Here is a 24,280-nt window from a genome sequence, read left to right as displayed (position 1 = left end):
ATTGGTAGGATAAGAGTATGAGAATGCTTGCTTGGTGGACATGGGTTTGATATTAAGACAGCCTTTTCTTTTTTCTGTCTTACTGGGTACTTGTCACCTTCCTTCCCTACTCTCTTTTGCTTTCTCTCTGAAAAAACTTTAAGCTCTTCACTACATTTTTAAGAAAATGGGCTTTTTTATATCCCAGAGACTTCACTGGAATGGGCTTCAAAATGAAACACTACACAACATCACAAAACACATCTAAATCCTGTTTATGTCAAGGAGGCAGTTGACAGTTTGAGTTTGTTTGAATATAGTTTTGTAGGCTTTACAAACACCGTGAGGGTGCTGTAGGTTTAGACAAGTGTAGGAGAAAAGTGAGCTCTGTTTGAATGGTCCAGTCCCTATATTATAGATTGCTATGTCTCTTGAGTGGAAGACAGCTCATTTAATTTAAATCACTCTTAATCCAAAACAGTTTAAGACAAATGCAAACAAAATATTTGTTTAAGAAGTAGATCCGAAATACACAGAAGCTTATAAAGGACTTAGACACAAAAAATAAATAAATAGATCTCTGTCTAGACACACCTAGAGTAAATTTGAACATTTTTCTCATCTAGCCTGATTCATTTAAAAAATTACACTTCTCAGCTCTGTTCTTTCTGCAATCTGAGGCTTGTATAAAGTTACAGCTACTTTTAAACAATAAATTGCTCAATAGTCAGGTATATGTGTTATGTACAGAGAAACTATTCTGCTTTGTGTGTCTTCTTCTGTCCATGTGCACTGCTGATGAGACCACTCCCACATAAAGCATTGTTTGGAAATTTCCTTATATGGTAGTTTCAGTTTTTAAATTTCCTGTCTAATTAAGCAGATTGCAGTGACTTCTAAACACATTTGGATGAATTGTCATTATCTAGTGAAAGAGTAAATGTAGTTGTCATAGTGACTGTTTTCTTTGTAATTTAAAAGCTGTGGTGCATGGATAGGAATAACCAGTAAGGAAAATTGTAAGGTATGCTATGGCTTGCTACCATATCACAAAATCCTTCAGAGACAGAGCTGGCAGGGCTGACAGGGGTCTGATGGCATGGCAGCATCCTTTGGCCCTTTTTTTTTTAATGTTTAGATAGAAATAAGGATCACTTATAAGAGGTTTCATTTTAAGGCTGAGCATTTTCCAGGCCAGTAGGAAAGGGCTTTGTACCTCTTACTCAGTGAACACCTCATTAAAGAGAAAGGCAAACATGGGAGTAGCATCCACTTCTGTCTGGATACACAGAACTCTTCAGCTGGCTCAAGGGCTGCAGGCAGCTCCTAAGCAAGAAGCCATGACCAGTGTTTTAGGGAAGAAGGGACTATCTGTCTTGTTGCTTTGATTAGGTAATACTTAGTCAAGGTGAATGAGTGTGAAAGGGGAAAAAGACTGGAATCTGGGTGAAATGCTCTATAAAAGGAAGCTCAGATCACCAGTCTTGGATTCTCTTCTGAGTAGGGAGTCTTGAGAAAAAATGTCAAAATGTTTTGATGCTTAGTTCTTAGTGCATCTATACATGCCCAGTTTTCAAAATCATAATCCTATATAATTTCAATCCTGCAAATACTAGGATGTTGTTAGGTGTGCATGTGGGACTAATGAGTCAGATCTACGGGTTGCAGTGTATGTGGGAACTCTGAAGAACTGTCAGTTGAAGAGCTGAGGCTGAGGGTGGAACTCACAGTGACTCTCTTCTGGTCTTCATGAGGCTGTGTAGAACAAGCAAAAGAGTGTGTACAAGCTAAATTTGCAAGAATTTAAGCCATTCTGCTAATATACTTGTTATCTGTCTGTTAAAATAGCACACATACACACACACAAAAAGTTGCTTCAAAGGATATCAGGCCATGAGTGTGTGAGCTACTGTATGCACGTCCTTATGCAGAGAAGGAGGTACATACTCCCCCATTTGTTACTTGGAGGCAACAAAGCAATACCTTGTAACAGAGCCTGCAGGTTCCCTGGTGCTCTGGATGGGACAGGCAGCTTTTATGTTGGAAGAGATCTGCAGTCTAGTTCATCCTTGAGTCTGTCCTAACTAGCATCATTCATCATGTGCTCATTTGGTCTGAATTAGGTGTTACTGTAGGTGCTAATGTCTCACAGATATAGTCTTTTAAGGTTGCACTTAGAAAAAAATTAGATATACATCTGGCAGCGAGTGTTCAACAGGAGAGCCACATATTCTCAATGGCTTAAGTATGTTCTTCATCTAGAAAATGAAGTAAAGAGGGCAGTGGGCTTTGGGGGAACTTATTGACAGAAATGCTGCTACTGCAGAGAATTGCTTGGAAATTTGAAGTACCATGTCCTCTACTCCAGACATATCCTGGCTTAGTCATTCCTTGTGATGAGTTGCTTTGCTGTTGAATGGTCTTGACGAACAATCAATCTGTAACTTTGCAAATGCATAACTGACAGGAAGGTTTATATGTGCTACGTGACCCTCACTTCAAATTAAGTAAGAGTATGTCATCACTTTTTTTTCCATTAATATTATTCAAATATCCAAACAATTGGGAAAGCAGAAACATTTGTGTAAAGTCTATAATCAACAGTGAAGTATCATACACTAGAACTTTATCAGCAAAATACTTTGCAACTTTATATAGAGCTTGTTCTTCTATGTGCAGGACATACTCTTGCCACAGCCCAAGTGCATCAGTGATGTGACTGCAGATACTTTGGTTTGGATGACAGCAGAAGAGAGAGACTGGATAGTCACATAATCCATCATAAAAAAACTCTGTCTCAAACTGAGATCAATAGATAACCTTAGCATGATTTAGTAGGGAAGAATTATATTCTTTATTTTCTTAAAATTATATTTATTTGCACACTGTTGTGAATTGTCACCAGACTGGGTTTTTAACTTCTTGCTCTGTGTATGAATGTTGCAGACGAAATCCTGGACATACTGAACACAAGAGAAAGAAAAGCAACTGACAGATAGGTGCGAAGACTTCGGTTTTATTTTACCTTTCTGCACATAAGAGAATAGTACCATGAACAGAGTCTGGAAAGAGACTCTAAAGATAATGAGGAGCCTCTAAAACATGAGTACTGCCATGCAGGGTAATTGTGAGGCATACTTCTGTGACACACTTTGTCTCAGATGCATTTTTATTCTTTGTCAGTTATTTTCCAGTGGTTCAGTATATCTGATCATTTAGTCCTCACTGTTTTAAGTGGGCATGGTAGCTATGCAGCAGTAGGAATATTTGGCTTTGCCTACTAGATCCTGTATTCCTCCATATGGCAAAGTTTCTCCTTTTTTTTCAGTTCTTAGCTTATTTTTTCCCTTTTCATGCTCTGTTCTCTTATTTTCAACATATTTATGAAATGCCTTTCAAAAGCTGAGAAAAGATCTGTAATTAATTTTCAAATCTAGTTTGGAAAGAAGAGAGGACTAGAGAGAGCAGTAGAGGAATCTGTTAGCAAAAAAAAAATAGGATGTATAACTGGATAGTGTAAGGAAGGTATAATAAAACCAAGACAGTAGAGACATCTAGGGAAAAAGCAATTGAGTAAATGCAGCTATGAATGCTGCTTATAAGTTAGGTTTTCCATATAAACTGCCAAACATTTTAAATGTGGTTTAAGAGAGAGATGTTCTCTTTATCGTGCAGCAATTTAAACACAGACTTTGCAATCACATTATCTGGTGTTTTCCAGTGAACCTTAAACCAACATATCTAGTGAACCAAGAGCTCCAAAGTGTAATCATTGACTTGTCTGCTTGCTCGCAGTTAGATCTTGGTAGCAGAAAAAAAGTAAAACAACAACTTTTTTTTTTCTGTTTCATCTTTGTTTTAACAGGTAATGGTAGATGTTGCAGCTTAGAACTGTGAAAGCTACAAAGCTTAATTTGTAACCTTTGAACCAAAGTACTGTGCAGTTCTGACCTGAGTTTGTTTTTGCCATTTTTGGAAATTATCTTGTTTTGTTGCAAGAATGATTGAAACTGCAAGTGCCATAAAAGTTCACCATAGTCCAGACTAACTGTACCGGGAGAAGGTTTGTTCCTTAGAGAGATCTTGTCAGCATTCAAAATTCTGTGCCTTGCACTTTTCATCCTTTATTCTTCTGCCATTCATGTGCATATGGGTGTGTGGGAGGCTGATCGTTTTTCCAAACCAGACCTAATAAAATGGGATTTTTTCTTCCTCCCCAAATAAGTGACCAACCTATTAAAAAGATTTTTTTCAAACATTTTTAAAGTTGAATGGACACAAACCACAATTTAACTTAGTGACCTTAGTGATGGCACAACAATGGCATTTTGCTTCAAACATAACTAACATTAGGCAATGCAACATAAAGGAAAGCAGAAGACTGCCCTTGTTCGTGTTACTCCTTTTTTTTTTTTTTGAATAATCGGGATTGTTTTCTGTTTAATCTGATATATAAGGCAGAACTTGCTTTGGCTTTAGGCAAAGGACAAATGCAGTTAATGGAGAGAAGGGCAAGCAGTCAGATTAATACCACTAATTATTGAGTACGAAATAGATGTGTTTCCAAGACAGCATCATCCCATTAGAAGTAAAATACCGTGTTGGTTTTTAGCTCATATTTTCCCCCAAAGCCCTTTGCAGTTGATACCTGTCTGTCTGCAGTTGGGCTGTTTGATAGCCGTTAGTCAAATCCAGTAACTGTATCAGTCTGTGGTTGGGGATGAGTGGTGAGTGCCAGGCCATTCACTTGTGGTTTTCCTTCTAGTTTCCAGCTGTGCCAGACTTTCAGTCAGAGGAATAGATCTGTTGGTAAGGGAAACCGTTGATAAACCATAGAAACCAAAAACTGCCACTACCCATGACAAAAAAACAGAAGGGAACCTCGAAGCAGGGGTAAGAAGCCCCACAGAAATGGTGTTAGCTGACCAAGTTTAATTTGACTGTTAGGTTCAGGTGTGAGGTCATGTCCCGGGCAGTGGCCAAGGGATGGGAATTGGGTGGCTCTGGGCTGGCAGCCAGTGGCTGCACACAGCGTAAGCCCAGCTGGGAGCTCACAAGAGAGATTCCCGCCTGGAAAGCCTCCTGTAGCTTCTGCACTGCAGGTGGCACATCACTAGTTTGAAATACCCCTGAACACACAGTCCTGAAAAATACATGCATTCCTTAGAGTGGTGATTGTCTGTGACAATCTGAATTAGCCTGGCTGGAGGTCAGAGGAAAAGACCTCGTGGTTAAGAGAAAGACCACAACATGTCAGTCATGATGTAGATAGTTGTAAGTCCTTGCTATTAACATCGTAGCATTTGTAATGGATATTTGGAAATGCAGGTGGCAGCAGAAATGCATGGATCTGAGCTTTGCTGGGCACAGCTGCTGACCAGTCAGTGTGAAGGTGCACCACCTTTGTGTGTTTTGGGGTGTCTCAAAGACAAATTCATACCTGGGGTAAGCCAGAGCAGCCTGAGGGCTGCTTTGGTGGGACCCTGAGCTGCAGATCGTTTCTGGCAGTCTCTCCACCAGCCAGAGAACAGGAGAGAAGCAGAGCGATGTTATCCGTGCCCCTTGCTCTCCAGCCTGAAGAGGGATAGCCAGCTGTACACTGCCCAAAGGCTTTCCTTTTGAAAGGGTCTCCTGGCTCTTTCAAACAGCTTCCCTCTTCAGGAACTTGGCTGAGACAGACTTTGCTTTTTGCCTAGAATTTGGCCGAGGAAAGCTCTGTGTACTTTTGTTTGACTCGTAATAGAACTAAACATTGTTTTTATTTACTTTTCTCTTTCATAAGAAAATGGCTACAAAAAGGTATTTAAACTCCTGGGATCCTTTCCTGGACACTGAAGAGGGGCAAGAAAGACTAGACTTTAAACTGTGATTCATGTTGGTGAGCTCACAAGTGTGAGGGGGGCCTCCCAAATTGAGTGTCTAGTCAGACATTTTGATCTGGGCAGCTGTATTGAGTTTTCTGCATTTGACTGTCCAGAAAAGGAATCTAATAATTACCTCCCATTGGTTAGTCATAAAGACAGTATGTTGTACTAGTTCAGAAGTATATAGGACAAAACTGTCTCACATTTGTATCTTTCAACAGCTTCAGACTAGCACTTCTCCATATGCAGGTGGTCACCAAGGCTGTTAGATGTTCTTTACATCTAAGAAAACCCCAAAAATGGGCATGAGAGAAGTGGAAAGCACAGCTAAAGGAACAGACAACATCAGGAGTTTAAAAACAACAAAGGACAGCAGAGCAAAACATAACACTTTCTGAGGCTTTGTACTACCTTGTACCACGTAAATAATTGGCTGTGAGAAGAGACCTCAAAATGTCAATAAGAAAGCAAGAAGTTTGATATTTAGATTTCTGGAAAATGATTTCTCCGAGGGAATCACAGTGCCCAAAGGCACTCCCTTCTGCCTCTATGGAAAAGCTTACCTGCCCTGCAGGGTCCAGACCACTGCAGAGAACTTGCCAACTGGTCTAGGAGTCTGCATTGTCTGTCGTTGCAGATGTCAAAGACCTAGATAGAGTCCTAACTTGGTGAGGAAGGGAGGTGGCTACAGCCTCTCCTTCATGTATGTGCCACCTGCCACAGAGCAGCACGTGTATTACCCACACATAGCTGGAGGTGCCTTTGCCATCAATTCTCAGGGTCCTGGTGTTGACCGTGTACTAAAAAATACGGAAGAGGCATGGTAGGATACGGCTTACGCTAGTTCCTGTCTCTTCTTCCTTTGAAGCCATAGTTTGCCTTGTGATATGAAAGCACGTGTTGTTGCTTTGCTTCTAATTTTTGTTTGCACAAGGCCTGTGGCACTGCCATCACATTTGCTTGCTTGCTCTACCTGACCTGCTGACATGCCGGCCCTGTACAAATGAGTCCATGTGAGACACAGCCACCATGGTATTCTGACTGCTAGAAGCAGAGCCAGAATTTGAGAGGTTGAGAGCTCTTCATGACAGCATGTGACATCCTTGGCTGCCCTCTTATGCTTGTGGCATGCTTCGTTTTGCAGTCTTTTAGGAACCGGCAGACTGGCATGGTCAAACCATGTGATTTCTTCCAGAAACACACATAATTTGCTCTGCTTTCCTTTTATAGATGCAGTGAACGCATTCTGTCCGGATGCAAATCTAAGACAATCACTGAGGAAGTATTTCTTCTTTTACTTAGATAGTCTCCGTATTCATAGTTTCTTTCCTAACATATCTAGGTTTGCCAGTAATGAGTGCTTTTGGAATATAGACATTTGTCAAATAAGAATTTCATCCAAGGGATTACTTAATTCCCACTCCTTTTTTCTACTGAGTTGGAGTAAATTGGCATGAAGATTGAGTTACTATTGATTTTCACTGAGTCTGAATCAGTTACCTAAAGGTACATGACTCAATCAGCTATATCATCCAGAATTTCACGAACTATAGTGAATTATCAGATCTTTTTTATTAGATTATGTCCATAAAACTGGTTTTATGATTATGTCAGTTCAGCATACACACTGTTCTATACAATTGAATAATTTTTAAAGTGCTGTTTATATCCAAATAATTTGAGAGCAAGCTTTCAGCATCTAAAGAAGTATACATAGCAAGAGATTTTTCAGTAATGTTCCTATCTGTAGCTGTTAAATTAAGCCTGTTTGGCATTGATGAATCATACTCTGCTGCTGTAAGAATGAAGATACTGAGTTAAAACCAGATCTCATCAAACCATTAACAATGAAAGAGTATATCTACAAAGTCAGAACCATATCCTAGCTGGGTGTTCTACCCACTGAAGCACAGAAACAGGCTTGCTTGTTTCTCTCCTGTCTTGGAATCAGTTTTTCTTTTTTGGAAAGTAATTGCAAAAGGAGAGGGAGGTGCTGTTCATCTCCTAGATCTTTTAAGAGTTTGATTTTGAGGGCACTTTGCTAGAAAGTGCAAGTGGAGTTTAAAGAGGGACTAGACCTTTTGGTAAACTCTCTGTTTTTGGCAATTACGTCAGTGAAAACTGTCTGGAAAGCAAGGCATAAAATGGCTTACCATGGAAGAAGCTTCTCCTTAATTATTCACTTACTCCAAAAGAGGATTCTGTTTTTTGTTTAATTCTGAACAAATCAGATTGGAGTTTTTTTCAGAAATTACTCCCATCTCCATCTGGATTATGACTCCTTGTAGTGGACATGAAGGCGGTGAACAACACGGTGATGTGGGGACAGGAATGTTCCAAGGTGTGCAGTGGTTCAGGGAGCTACTCATGCTCAGTACTTCAGAGACTAAGGAAATGTTCATTCTGTAAAGGCAGAGTTGTATGCTCTTTCCATTAAAATAATGTCAAATCCACAGCACAGCAGCAGGGCTTATGGCTCAGTAATGGCAAAGCAGAGACAATAGCATAAAAGGTGTTGCAAAACTTATTTGGGGACCCTTGTAACACACAAATCTACAGCACAAAGTGTGTTAACAATGCAGTTGCATAGCGGAGGGGACATCTGAGCAATGTCATCACCTGGAAGATAGGTTTTGGTTTTCCTCTTTAATATAAGAAATTAACTTACTCTTTTGATCAGGATTCAAGTGGGAAAAAAAGATTTTGTGTGAAAACACTAATGGCTGAACAGGTGAAGTAACCAGAGAGTTCTCAATAGTTGAACTCAGATTACTAGGCACTATCATGGGCCAGTCAATGTAAATCTCCCAGTTTCTCTGGTCTGAGTAGACTGTATTGTGTGGGACAAAGTATTGCTTTGGGCAAAGTTGTATCTAGTTTAAGTGGCCTTTAAAAACTGTATCAGTTTTCCTTGCATGGTTGCTATACATAACTTTCTACCTTAAATGCTTATCTCAAGCTTTTCTGCAGGTGTTTATTAATTCACTCTAAGCCAGCACAGCTGCTAAAAATTAAAGTATTTTCTTCACACTATCCTTCTAAGCCACTTTCATGTCTTTTGACATTCAGACTCAGCAGCTGGGGAAAAAAGGTTGAAATTGAAATTTAACCTCTGCTCACATAAGTTTACCATTTAGTACTGAAATGTTTTCCCTGCCTTTCTTGTCTGAAGGGTTGTAATCCACTTTCAGAATTTTTTTCTGACCAAGAGTGTTTTATTACAGCTGAAGGTGATGACACATATTAGTCGTGGGTGGGCGCAGTTCTGATGTTTCAGGTTTATCTGAAAATTTAGAGAGGCTTAGAGCAACAGGTGCCATTAACACCTAATATGGGGGCAAATAAAGTGATCACAGATCAAAATGTGCTTGACACCACATAGTAGCAGCTGAAGCTCAGCTGAAGAGAAAACCCAAGGATTCTCTCTCTGAGCTCGTAACATTTTCCCAGAAGGAAAAACAAAAAAAATCATTTTTTTCTTGGATTTTAATATGTATTGAGAATTTCATGTTCTAGATTGTGTGTACCATCTTTGAATTTTGTGTTTCCCTTCAAACATGGAAATTTGACATCTGTTGGAGCTCTCTTGTCTGAAGTCTTGGAGAGTGCCCATGCACAGCCTCTGTTACATCATTATCACTGTCACTGTACTACTGCAGATGACAGAAAAAATTTTGTCTTTCAGAATTTTTTCTGATGCTTTTGTAGTCAGATATTTGCCTTTCTGCTGTACTCTTCCCAGTTCTATAGGAAAAAAAAAGTTAGACTAGTAATTTAATCAAATAGATGTACCATTTTCTTTGTAACTCATAGTAAATTAAACATCATTTATAACATCATGCTTTCTCATTGTTTTGTATTAAGTTTTTAGAGGATAAGCTCTGTTATCTATAGAGTATGCTTTAATCTGTGAAGCTCCTTGCTTAGCATTACTGAGAGAGAAATAAAGCCCTGGAAAATGTGGAAACACGTACTTGGATATTAATTTACTCAGTATCTTTGGACAAATTGAATGTGTAGTATATGTGTGCCCTTTACATTAAATTGCTTCTCCTCTGATATGGAAGAATCAGGGGTAGGTAAGAGTTAATTTCCTTTGGTCAGTAATTATGTGTTCATAGACTTTCAGCTAATACAAGAATTATAACACTGTTAGACATTTGGTTTAAAAGAATTTATTCCAAGAGAAATCAACCTAATCACACGAAGTCTTTTAGTGTAGAGCTTTACTGGGAAAGCAATCTGATTGAAAATATATTTGGTTTGTGGAACATTAATTAGATTTTAATTAGAGAGTCTCAGCCTTGAAATCCTATTACATATACTCTTGATCCAAACTAGTCCAGCATTAGGGACTCACAGAGCAAAGTCCATTTTAAAAGGGGTTTTTAAACTGATGAGCTTTCTCAGAGTCATCTTGGCATTGCAAGAAAAATCGTGGAATTATAAAAAATTCATTCTGTTTCTTTGAAAATTGTGATTTGAATAGATTTTGACAATGAAATTTATCAGGATAAAGAAGTAGATACTTTCTGCAGAATACTGCTTTGATTTCATTTCTGTAATGTTTCGTTTCATTTATTTTATCGAGACTAGGAACAGACTAAAACTATTGCTTACCTTGAAAGCTGTTCTTTTGCTGTGATACAGATGTTCTAGAATCACTTATTTAAAATACAGCATTAAAGAACACCTTCATATTCTGGCTAAAATTTGTCATTTTGGAGTGCTACCTGCTGAAGTTCTAAGGAGTAAATTTGAGTTAAACGAAAGAAGTGGTGAAAAACAGGTCTGACATGTTCTCAGAGGAGGATATAGATCTTTTCAAGCTCTGTGCAGGCACGCACACACTGCCTGTGCACAGCATCCTACACACTTTTTTTTTTGCACCATTGCTTGTTTGAGTGAAGAGGAGAGTAAGGACCCCCCTTGGCTCCTATCCATCCACGTAAGACAGCCTTTATCTAATCCAGTTACTGCTCAGTTACTGCCTTCAAACCCTGAGTTGCACAAGAGCAAAGCAATGTGACAGTTTTGAAGAGTGCACATTTAGAAAAGGAGTATGAAAGAGATTCATGAAAGAGAAGAAAATACAGAAAGCTAAATAAGTGATCATGGGAAAAGCATGACCGTTTTGTATATGTCATACCAGTATTTCTTTCAGAGTGCTATAAAAATGCAGAAGTCTGCAGTTATATCATTAAACTTTGAAATGTTGATGGACTAGTAGATATAATTTAACTGTGCACAGTGATGGGGTGGGTGTTTAGCACACAGACAGTTCAATCATATTGCTGGTAGAGCTGTCAGTACAAACAAGAGGAATGCTTCTTTTTCCATCCTGGAAAGAGACTCTACTTTTTTTCCCCTTCTCTTTTTCCAAGGTCACTTGTGTATGTATTTCCAGATTTTGCTTCAAATGTTGGGACAGTTTTCAAGGTGGCACTGTTATATCATGCTTCCTGAGTTGAGATAATAACCCTTAAAGTCCTAGTGAAATAAACCTACAAATCTTGCAGGGAAACAAATATCCACAGATAAGAGAACTGTGACGTGCGTGCTGAGAGTAAGTGAAGGACGTTCAATCTATCAAGGCTCTTCTATTTCAAAAAGTAATATTAAACAATGAATTCTGAAGCAGTTCTGCCCAGGAACAGATGATATCTGCCCATATTACAGCATATTCTGGTGAAAGAGAATATCTGCACTTATCTTACTTTTGGGAGTTTATATGTGTGTACATATAGATACACATATATATATATGTATGTATGTATGTATCCTTCTGTTGAAGCACCATTTTTTTCTTATAAGAAGTTGTGAAACCAGATCTCACTTGGCTTATCCTAGGGTTGTTGATGTCTGTGATAAAGATCCATTTTATGTCAGTGGTGGGGGACAAGGCCCATCATTCTGATCCAAGGCCACGCCACCTGAGACCATGCTTACATGAAACGTGCCAAGCACATTTTAAGCACCTAGGAAAAAGATCTGCCTTTGCCAGTTCCTAAGGAAGCTTTGAAGATGTTTATATTTTCTCTCATTCATGGTCTTTTTCTTGCTTTTTGCTGTATACTGGATGGACTTGACTCTACAGATTAGTCTGGCCCTGCTTTGGTCATAAGACTGTAAACGATGCCTGTGTTTGGTTTCCCTTTTAGTAACATTTCCCATTCAGTTATGCATGCAAAGGGGAACATGCATGTCTGTCTGCAAATTGGGTCTTTCCCTTGTTGGCTCGTATCTGCACCCAGCTTGGAAAGCCCTTTGCTTTCTCAGTTCAAGGAAAAAATCCCATATATTTCTTAGGAACTAGGCTATATGTGCATTTGGGGGTCAGAATATTAGCTTTATTTTTAGAATTCATTTACTTCATTTTAAATAGCAGTGGAGAATAAACTCAACGCACTAGAGAACTGGAAATTTGCAGTAATTTTTCAGAAACTACCTGTTTTACCTGCTTCTGTCTACTGGGTGACATGAGAAACTCCAGAGAAAATAATAATTATTGCAGGTTTTGATGCATTAGATCTGATTCTAATAATGGTTCAGTATTGACATAGCCCTATCCTAGAGATATTATTCATGATTCTGGTACTATCCTACTTGAAGAGTGATAGATTTTCAAGTGACAAAAATTGGGCCGTTAAAGACTAAAATGAGAAACTCAAGATGGCTGATCTGTTTTCTGTCAGATTTTAGCTGAAGAGTATTTCCTCAGTCATGATGTTTATCTGTGTCATCTTTCTTCTTATATATAGGAGGAGAGAAGATAAGTTCCTTAAAAGTTTTGAGCAATTTATGATTAAGTATAATAACCTCTACATGAAGTAACTTCTTCCTATGCAGTGTCTGGCACCAACCCACACAAAGATATTATTAAAGGGAAAGAAGAGGGAGAAGTACAAGAAAATGTTAGGTTTAAAATGAGAACTCTGAATTACACAACAGCTGAGGCAAGTCACTTGTGACTGGAAGTGAGTAACTGTCCAGAGCGTACAATGTTGTCAGCCTGGCCTGTTTTCAGAGTAAAGTTTTATATTGTACCTTACTCATTTTACATATCAGAAGGGCCAGGGATCTTCATCTTTAAACAGTGATACTTTTTTTTCTTGCTTTACTTTCTCTTTTCATGCCTCCAGTACAGACTTGTCTAGGCAATCTGTCAAAGGGAAACAGGGGTAGGAACAAGAGTGAGGAATCAGCTCAGAAATAATCCCTCTGAATAAAGGTTTCCACGGGACAGTCCAGATCATGTTATTTCTAGTCATCTCATAATTTTAGTTTTAGGTCATATTTGGTTTTAATTCTTAAAATGAAAATATTTGTTTTATAACAAGTAACTAAGAATCTGACAAAATTATTTACCAGCTATTCTCGTTTTGTAATATGTAAAGGAAAAAATAAAAGCCCATCCTTTAAATATATCTCTGACTATATAGCTTGGCAGCTTTCCCATGGCATGATGCAGGATTCCTTGGCAAATGTTGCTTGGCTTTAGCTTTTTTAGTTTCTTCACCATCACTTTGTTGCTCTTATACATACAGATGTAAAAACTCCTAGACGTAACTGCTACAACACTACCAGATTCTAAAATTCCATGTACAACTTTCATGAACCATTGCTATATCATTTCCCTTTACATCTTTTTCTTCACTCTGTCAAATAATCATGGACTTTTTATTTCAACACCTCCCCCATCTTAAATAATGCCTTCAAAACAGCAGCTACCTGTTCCTGAATTCACTGCTCTTCTTCCCAACACCTCTCCTCGGCATCTCTTCAACCAGACCACCTAAGCCCCACTTGCCCAAAAATCAAGTTGTACCTTTCCCACTCATGATGTTCTTTTTGTGGATCACCAATATACAGGGTTTTCACTGAGAATATTTCATATATTCAAGTCAGTAACTAAGAGATTATCCTTACCGTTTTGCTGCAATAACAAGGAGGGGGCTGGAATTCCCAACTGCTGTTGTCACCACACTGAGCAAACGGACTAGCAGAAAGAACCCAGGTAGTTATTTTGGAAGTTATGTCTTACATATCTGGAAAGATACTAGGCTTGTCTAGCCATGGAAGGATTTGTATTTGCAACTCCAGAACTGTCATGGTAGCTCAATAATATGTTTTGGTTAGAAAGATATTTTCTTCGCTTTTTTTTTTGGCTCTTCAGTACTGTTTTTCTTCACATGAACTTTCTTCGATGTGTCCATTTTACTTGTAGTTTAGTAAACCAGTTGCAGAACCTAAAAGATAGTTTCCAGTCAGAATGTTACTAATTAGTTCAAAATGTCAGTCAGTGTCAAGAAGCCTGCAGATATCTTTTCCTTTGCCTCAATGCGCGTGGTTTTATTAGATTTTTTCCCTTGTGTCTGCACTGTAGTATAGAATAGAGCAGTGCTTATCAATATCTTTAATTCTGATCTTTATGAAAATTCTAACTTTTTTAATGAAAAGTACATACTCTGCTTTGTAGACCAAAGACTGAAAGTAAAGTCTAGAAGTAATGTGGCCAGCTTGCAGTTAAACTTCATTTATTTCTTGGGTATCATTGCTTTGTTATTGTATACAGTACTTCTAAGAATTCCCTTGGCATATCCATGGAGTTGCACCAGGGAAAATTGTTTCATGGAGACTTGCTTAGGAAATGTTTATATCTCAGTTTTTACTGAGTAGCACAGACATGAAACACAGTGTCTATAAAATAAAATACTTGACCTTTCAGACACTAATATACAGTTCAAATAGAAAGAATATTCAGTGAAGGTGAAGCTCAGCATGAAACAAAAACATGAGCTGAGACACAGACAAGAGAAAAGGAGCCTGAAGCTGGTGACTGGTTACATCTAGTCTGTTCAGCTACATATAAGCATGAGAGCTTTTTGGCCAGAAAATTAGTGGTGCAAGTCCTTCTAAACCATAAGCAGATGGTAACTTCTTCAGGATTTGTGATGTTTTACGTTGCAACCTTATGTTATCATCTGTATTTTTATTTCTGTATTATCACAGAATCACAGAATGGTTGAGATTGGAAGGACCTCTGGATATCATCTGGTCTGAGCCCCCTAGCTCAAGCAGGGCCACCTAGAACTGGTTGCCCAGGACCATCTCCAAGGTGGGAGGCTCCACAATCTCTTTGGGGAACTATGCCAATGCTTGGTCACCCCCACAGTAAGAATTGTTTCCCTGTGTTCACAGGGAAACTCCCGTGCTTCTGTTTGTGTCCACTGCCTCTGGTCCTGTTACTGGGCACCACTGAAAAGAGCCTGACTCTGTCTTTTTTGCACAGCCTCCCTTTGGTATTTATACATATAAAGATCCCCACTGAACTTTCTCTTCTGTAGCCTAAAGAGTTCCAGCTATCTCAGCTGTTCCTCATGTGCCAGATGCTCCATTCCCTTAATCATCTTCATGGCCCTTTGCTGGTCACTCTCCAGTATGTCCATGTGTCTCTTGTACTGGATAACTCAGAACAGGACCCCCAGCACTCCAGGTGTGCCTTCACCAGTGCTGAGCAGAGGGGAAGGATCACCTCTCTTGACCTGCTGGAAATGCTGTTCTTCATGCAGCCCAGGAGTTATGTGCATCTTTGTGCTGGACTGCCATAGAGAAAGGTAGATGGATTTGTCCTGTGGAAATAGTCACAACACATACTCATAGCTAGTATCCCTTTAATTGTGCAGCTTCATATTTTGTACCTCAGAAACTATGGAACATGCTTATTGACTCAGGAAGAGTTTATTTTAGCAGGACAGGGTAGTAATATGATGCTTCCAACATATCTTCGTATCTGTAGGCTAAGGGCATTCTGATCGTACATTAGACATGAAAGGGGTTTTCCTCCACTCAACAGACATCATTCCAGAGGCAGTGGATAATGGTCTGGCTCCAAGGCCTGGAGAAGGAGTAGTCAAAAGGATGGACATCTGCATATTCCCTGTAATATTTTCTTCCTCCCCTCTCCCTAAAAAATCAAAAAACAACCAACAAAAATAGGAAACATCTGAGACTTCTTGCGCAAACAGAAATCAAATACAGGTGCACTCTAAATCTTTTTGTCCCATCTTCTTCCCTATTCGGTGTGTGTTTTATAACAGCAATGGTATTGGAGCCTTCAGAGCAGGCAAAGTCAAGGAAATTTGAGAGGACTGAGGAACCACAGAAAAGGCAAGTGTATCCCTGTGGATAGCCCTTTCATCCATTGGAAGATCCCCCTTTCCTGAGGTGCACATACATACAGATTTTAGGAGTTCTTTGAAGCCAGAGGACAAGACTCAAATCTTCTGCCACAGGATACAAATGCAGTTCCATGACTTTCCTGAGGGAAAAAAAGAAGGAATACTACAAAATCAGACTCTCAGAGTTTAACCAGTCTTACACAGATTATGATCACAGAGAGGAGAACATATCCTCAAGTCAGGACTTCTGGATCTAGCTTGAGTAAATAAACCTCAGGGAGTGAGTGGGTGAATGAGTCAAGTGAAAGATACCAAGAACAAAGGTGAAATTTTACTTTTCTGTGACTGCTGAGTATGCTCCCAGTTCAAAGGTGGGAGAGCTGTCCACCTTTAAGAATAGAATTTTTTAAAAAATCATCCTGAGGTGGAAGGTTTTATGTGTACTGGACTTGCAGAGCTGGCAAGTCATTACTAAAGAGTGACTAGTGCCAAAATGTGGGATGAGATCTTCATACAGCTGCTGATTAAGTGGATCTATTTCCCTAATCATCTGCCCAATATTCCAATTGAGCCTCCAGCCAAAATCCATGAGGCAAATTTCATTACGTTTGTGATGCCTAACCTGGAGTTGGCATCCTGTTGTAGTCATGATGGTAGGATGGATAGGAGGCTGAAAGATGGATTAATAACACTTAATTATGATGAAATATCAAAGTATGTTGGAAGGTCACCTTGTGTTGTATAATTATATATTCATAATAATTTAAATTCTTGCTTCAGCCCTTAGTGAATCTGAGACAGCAGCAACGATGGGAAAAACCTCCCTTAAAAATCCGAAGAATCATACTTGTTTTGGCATGACACTGCCTAGGGTGATTTGCTAACAAGGCGGACTTTGCCAAGCTTTCACATTAATGCAAGGTTCAGCATACATTTTAAAACATTAAATCAGCTTTACATTTGCATGGATATGATTATTTGAATGCGTAGATTGTATTAGTTTAAAGGGCTCCAATATTCTAATACTCGAGCCAAAATTAAATACTCAAAGTAAGTGTATGTTAATTTCAAGTAGTAGTTAAAAAAAAAGTCAAAAGTTGTCATATTGCTTGACTTTGGAAGATACAGAGTGTGTCTGCTGCCACAAACAAAACTAGGATTGTAGCTACTGAAAGTTTCGAGAATCAGAATCAGATCTTAGGACAGAAGTAGATGCTCATGTCTGAGTGAGTTCATCATCGTCATGGCTGGGCTTTGTGAACGAAGATTTGGGAAGGGCTCTACCCACGTTTGTTACAAGCGCGTTGGTGGTTAAAAAGGCCAATACGAGATAGACACGTCCAGTTGCAAAAGGCACAGCAGAAAGACTCCTTAGGTGGTAAATTCTGCAAGGCACGATTCTTTCTGCGTCGTCTTTTCTCCTCAAGAGTGATCCTGCGTGCTTTCTCAAAAGCATCAGCAGCGTTACAGATAGTGTGTCTCCAGACCTCCCAATTGGAGACCAGAGTAGACCAGTTATGTTGATCAGTATGGCCAAGGCTGAGATGTTGTTTCAGGGAGTCCTTTTATCTTCTCTTCGGGACTCCTCTCTTGTGGCAGCCAGTGGCAAGTTCACCATAAAGCAGGATCTTAGGGAGGTGGTGGTCCTTCATCCTTGAGACGTGTCCTGCCCAGCGCAACTGTGTTCTCAGCAACATGGCCTCAATACTTGTGATTGCTGCTTGTTCTAGAACAGATGTATTGGTCACATAATCTGACCAGTGGATGTTTAGGATTGTATGGAGACAGCACTGATGGAAGCGTTCTAGGAGACACAGGTGGTGGCGGTAGATGACCCATGATTCAGATCCATGTAAGAGAGTAGACAGCACTATGGCTCTGTAAACACTGATCTTTGTACTTTTCTTCAAGTGTTTATTTTGCCAAACTCTTTTATGAAGTTTTCCAAAGGCACTATATGCCTTTGCTAACCTGTTGCCTATCTCTCCGTCAGTCTTACCATCCGAGGAGATGAGGCTACCTAGGTGATTAAACTGCTGAACTGATTTGAACTCTGATTTGCCAATGGTGATATGGGGATGATGGAAGACTTCCTGAGGTGCCGGTTGATAGAGAACCTCTGTCTTCTTTAAGCTGACTTCCAGCCCAAAGAGCTCAGCAGCCTCTGCAAAGCAGGATGTTAAATGCTGCAGAGCTGCTTCTGTGTGGGCGACAAGGGCGGCGTCATCAGCATAAAGCAGCTCCCGGACAAGATGGTTTAAGGTCTTGGTGTGGGCCTTCAGTCGCCTTCGGTTGAATAGGCTTCCATCAGTACGATATCAAATGTAGATACTGTCCTGATCATCGAGGTCTGCAGTGGCCATTTGGAGCATCATGCTGAAAAAGACTGTGAATAGAGTTGGTGCAAGGACGCAACCTTGTTTCACACCATTCTTTATTAGAAAGGGCTCAGAAAGTGCATTGCCATATCTGACTTGGCCGTGTTGATCCTCATGGAGTGAGATGATCATTTTAAGGAACTTGGGGGGACAACCTAAATGTTCCAAAATCTGCCATAGACCTTTTCTGCTCACAGTATCGAAAGCCTTGGTGAGGTCGACAAAGGTTACGTAGAGACCTTTGTTCTGTTCCCTACACTTCTCTTGCAGTTGTCTGAGAACAAATACCATGTCTGTGGTACTCCTGTTGGCTCTGAAACCACATTGACTTTCAGGTAGAATTTCTTCTGCTATAGCAGGTATTAGTCTGGTCAAGAGTATTCTTGCCAGGATTTTGCCAGCAATGGAGAGTAGAGTAATACCTTGATAATTTGAGCAGTCTGATTTATCTCCTTTCTTCTCATACAAGGTGATGATGACTGCATCACAAAGGTCTGATGGTAGCTCGCCTAGTTCCCAACAGCGCACCACAAACTCGTGAAATTTAGCATGGAGTGCAAGGCCCCCATGTTTCCAAACTTCGGGTGGAATTCCATCAGCCCCAGCTGCTTTACCAATTTTCACCTGCTGAATGGCCTTGAGGGTTTCTCCTAAAGTGAGGGCGGTATCCATTTCATACTTCACCAGTTGTTGTGTGATGGACTGAATTGCTGAGTGACTTAAGCTTTGGGTTTTTGTAGAAGCCAGTATTTCTGTATACCTTAAGGCTTAAAAAAATACAGAAATCCCAAAATATGACTTGCAATGGTCTTGTCAAAGTGGCTTCAGTTAGGGAATATAATGTGTGTCTGGGAAGCAAAGCATCTGTTATTTATAGTTTATTCAGAATCAAAATAAATAAAGCCCTTTATGGAAAGTAATGGGCTACCACATTTTACCCCATTGGATCAAATCTCATGTCATGCGGTTTCAAATCAGACTTGATGAAATTGTTCTCTCAATGTCCCTGCACAAAGAGTTTGGAGTATAAGTTGATACAACGTGACCTGAATGGCAGCAAACATGAACGAGACAAAATGCATAATTAGTTCATCAAAGCTGGTCAGCATGTCTGCCAATTACTGCTTTTTCTTGGTGGCACAGATTTCTGAAGAGATTATTATGTCTAACTAAGAAATGTCGCAGTGCTCTGTGTCTGCTTACTGTATTTGGTATGGACCCACAAGACAGGCAGTGGAGTTCTATTGTCTACATGAGTGTAAAGGTGTAAAGTGCCATTTTTCAGTAATAACTCCTGGTTAGCAAAAGGAGGTTGAGATCATACACCTGCTCCTGCATATGATCAATGAGAGGGGAAAGACTATAGTTGACTACTCCTTGTTCTGCCAGTGTAAATGGGAGAGGTCTTCTCCTCTGAAAAGCAACGTGAAATTTTGTCTTTGGCTACCAGTGGTGTAAAGGTCCTGTATTAAACAGAAAATGAGTATACCGAGAGGGGCAGGAGAATGGATGTTTTGCCATATAACCAAAGGCTGCCAGTGAAAGCATGGGAATATACATTGTTTGTCAAGTCACTGTGTCTCAGTTGAACAGCTTTAGCAACTGTAACCATGAGTTTACAGCATGCACTGTTCCTGGAGAGCTGTGCTCCCAAAGAAAGAGGCAGCCTGGCTATCAGTCGACCCAAGTTACTATCTCAGTTTGCAGTTTGCCTTAATTGTGTTTCTTGGAGTAATCTACCATTTGTTGAACCAAAATGGTATGCAACATCTGTGGCCTGATCTTCACAGATGCCCTCATTCTTGGCCAGATCTTTAATCATCTGTCAGCAAAATGTTGGAATATCTTGGGAGTTTCAACATAAAATTGCACTGTTGTTCACAACTTACTGAATTCAACAAAGGTGGTAATACAGCTATACTGCTATACAAATCAGGATTTCATATTTTCCTTAGGCACTATGGGGTGATAGTATTTTATACATGATGAGTAAAAATATTTTAAATTGCACTTTGAAAGGAAAAAGTGTGTACCACTCTCTGAAAGTATTTTTAGTCACTGTTTTTCTGAAAGCCTTTGGACATTCAGCCTAATGATTTGTTTTTTCCTGAACATATCTTTATTTATGCAGCAGAAGTATTCCTCTACTTCAAGGTAAATTCTGTACTGTTTCACACCCCATTCTTTACAGACCTTCATGAATCCATTGTCATTTATTTGACCTTTTAAATGTAGGAGCACATTTCCAATATACGGTATGCAAGAAATTTAATTTTGAATTTATATTCATAATAATTAATCTCTAATTTTATTATGTTTTGATAAATTGCATGACATTCACTCCGGTTTTTTGTCTTAGCAGCTATACGTTCTTTATAGTGAAAACTATTTTGTTGATGATATCATTTTTAGGATAGTGTTAGTTGAGAGAAGGTTATTTCATTCACGCTAAAGGACACAATTAAATTTAAAAGGTAGTTTATTAAAAAATATGTGTCATCTGTCCCCTTTGGCTGTCAGTTTTCGTAGAAACTTGAAAGGTACATTCACAGACTGGATAAAACATGGAAGCAGAAGAAGTGAAGTCTCAAAAAAATAACTCTTTTTCACTTTACTTTGGCAACTGTCAATGACAAGTATAAATTCACATTAATTAAAGCAAGTCACATCCTAAAATAATTTTTTTATTCTTTCAGACCACTCTTCCGTGGAAATTCAGATGTTGATCAGCTAGGAAAAATCTTTGAGTAAGTAATAACTAGTTGCATTATGTCAATATCTGTTTAACATTGAAAGCCTGTGAAATTTCTTTGCCATGTTCTTATGCAATAATGTGACTAAAACAAACTATTCCTAAAACATATTTCCTATTGCTGCCATATGCAACATGATATTTCCGTATATTCTGTATCAGAGTGGGAGGAGGAAGCAACATAGAATATAGTTATGCAAAACTAACAGCCATCATCAGGAAGTTATGCGACTTCTGTTTGGGGCTTTTTAAGTCTCTTAAACATATTGTGCATGTACCATTCATACATATTCCCAAACGTTTAAGTCCAGGAGATTTTCTTCATATAAACAAACATGGAGGTTTTATTTTTCAGTTATTTCTTTGTGCATTTCAGAATACAACCTTAAAACTTATTAACCTGAAATCTCTAAGATAATACCAACAGCATTTTTGCAGAAAAGACTTCTGTAAATAAAATACTATATTAGCTTTTAAAATCTGCTGTGTAGCCTGTTAACAGTCCATATCATGGTCAGGAAGGTAACTATGAGAACGGAAGGAATATCACCATTTTAACATATGCTTTGTCAGAGAGGAATTGGCTTTATTTTAAAACCATTTTACATTTCTAGGAGTTTGTGTTTCTCTTTTTCAGATATATCCAATACAATAAAGAAGTGGGTAGACTTTAAACTCTCTGAAGGAGAATAATTCTCTTCCAAAATTAAGTTCTTGGTATTGCCAATATGATTTAAGTAGGATTATATTACTTTTTTTGTAAAAGGTCTTCAGAGTAAGAAACATTTCTGTATTTTTAAGAGCCATGTAAATTTAAGATCTGATGTATGTAGCATGTAGTTAGGAAACCAAAGCCACGTAGGACTGATACCAATCCAGAGAATGAATGCCTGTTTGCCTCTGCACCTCTGTCTTCCTTTTCTGTATGGAAAAGGCTGCAGGGATCCAAGAATCTGAATGAAATAAGAAATAGATAGCACAAAATGAGAGTGTGAGAGAGAGAGTAAGAGAGAGAGTGAGTGAGAGAGAGAGAGAGAGAGAGAGAAGTATTATTCTGAAAGATTATTTTCTTGAAGATATTCCAAAGAGAAGATAGTAAAATTTCTAAGAAAAGCCTAAACGGAACAAATAATTAATTTCTCTGCCTAACCGTTTTTCCAGTTCTCAAATCATAACAGATCTGTTTCTAAGTACTTTTATTATTTAATATGGGGTTCCTAAATTGCAGGTCTTGATTTCACACAGTTGACTTCCCTTTCCTGCATACCATACCAGTGTATGTGACTCACTTGTGTGGTTAATTTGTCATGCGCTGAATAGCTCTTCCTGCCCAATCCAGAAAAATCAGTCCTTAAAGTTCACTTTTTCTTCTTCTGCCAAAGCTACTCCTTTAGTCCTACATTGTTCTGCTTTATTAAATGAAGACACCTTTGATACATACAACATATTTTATAATTAAAAAAAGACATAGCTGTGATTTTTTTGAAGGATTTTGATTAATTCATGACATTTAAGGGGAAATTGAAAATTAACTGGGCTAGGATTAAATACATAGCTGCTAATGGCAGCCTCCAACAGGCATCTTTCCATCCCTAGGGGCTGAGATTACCTGTGCAGAAAAGAATTCACCAAGAAAAGAAAATACCATGCTAAATTTAGAAGAAGTTCCTTCTTGCACATCTACTTAAAGCAAAAGTTTGGGTTTGCTTCTTTTGTGCAGTTCTTAAATAGTTCAGAAGTTTCTGTCTTGGATTCTGAGGGGTAATGCCAGATAGTGTTTATTTTGTGTTTCCACAGTTGGAGAACCCCCTACAGTTAGGCATAGCTCTTCTTGTAGGAGGGTTGTTCCTTTCTACAGTAGTGACTCATTCTGCAGATTAATTTGGACAGAAAGTAGTTTCGGGATTTTCCTGCAATCTGGACTGATGCATTCTTTCAGATAATGGGGCTGTGGTCTGCCTTAGCTTTGCATTTGCATTCTGATTTTTGTCAGGTAGAATTCCACTGAGTGTGAGAGTAAATCCCTCGCACATGGCCCAAAACATTTCCCTGCTTTTCCAGGACACTGTCAGCATGTGGCATATCCTCATAGATTTCAGGCTAAATGCTGCAATGGTTTGAACAGACTTGTCTCCTGTTGTGATCAATGGGAGTGGAAAGTACTCAGCATTTCTCAAGACCAAGCCTGAACCTTTGGCAATAGGTGAAACTCATCCAAGATACTCCAAACTTAGTCACTGAAATGGTAGTGCTACCAGACCAGAGTTAAAGCATCTGTTCAGACATTCATTATTAAGAGTTTTGAGTACTACGTGAGTGTGTAACTAAAGATGTCTCTCCTTTCAACTCTCCCTGTTTAACAGGTTGCCTCCTGGTTTCTTATCATTAGCTTTGCCTGTGCCCGTGCTTATGCTGCCCTGTTCATGCTCTGTCATGCGACTGTTAAAAGAAATGGGACTAACCAAACACATTTGAATTACAGGTTAAATCTCATTGTTATTTAAAATACTTAACTCCCCCATCATCCTAAGATGCTGTTTGTATTATATTTAATATGGGTCCAGATCCTCGAACAGCCAATCCTTTAATTACCATGGCCAAGGGGGTTGCCCCATGCCCACACCGTACCTGATGATAGAAGTCAAATTCAGTTTTTCACACAGATTTAACTTAGCATTTCCCAAAAGCTGTGATATGTTCAGATATAGTAAAATTTAATTGTCCTGAGATTGAAAGGGTAATTGCTTTGCCCTTCCAGCCATGCTGTTATTTTGAGGACATACTAATTTTCAGAGGTATTTTAGGTGAACCAGATCCATGTAGGTAGAGGTGGGGTAATTCCACTTGCTGAGGTAACCTATGATTTACTTCAGTGTGTTTGGCCCATGGCCTCACCCAGTCTAATGACAACCTCAGTAAGAAGGAAGGTCAATGCTGCTCCCTAGTGGCAATGGGCTTTGTGCAGACCCAAGTATTCAGTGACATTATTTTTGTGTCCTTTCTTGTCTTACCCTGTCAGCACTCCCATTAAAAATCTCGATTTTTACAGGCTATAAAAATGTATTTTTCCTGAAATCTGACAAGTAATATATGATCTTTTCCAGAATTTTCATCAGAAAACGTTGT

General features: G+C 39.0%; 1 protein-coding gene across 4 annotated transcripts in view; it reads left to right on the top strand.

The window, feature by feature from the left end:
- The window catches only part of CDK6 (cyclin dependent kinase 6), a 137,354-nt gene that overhangs the window by 100,027 nt on the left and 13,047 nt on the right, over window positions 1-24,280 (top strand). For all 4 annotated transcript variants that reach the window (XM_027639241.1, XM_027639242.1, XM_027639243.1 and 1 more), the window contains exon 6: window positions 21,099-21,149. In XM_027639241.1, coding sequence (XP_027495042.1) covers window positions 21,099-21,149 — 51 coding nt within the window. The remainder of the gene's footprint in view (window positions 1-21,098; window positions 21,150-24,280) is intronic.

This window comes from Corapipo altera, unplaced genomic scaffold, assembly GCF_003945725.1.
Source record: "Corapipo altera isolate COAL_440 unplaced genomic scaffold, ASM394572v1 44, whole genome shotgun sequence".
Lineage (NCBI taxonomy): Eukaryota > Metazoa > Chordata > Aves > Passeriformes > Pipridae > Corapipo > Corapipo altera.
Note: the sequence above shows the minus strand (reverse complement) of the source record. Positions and strands in the feature narration are given on the sequence as shown.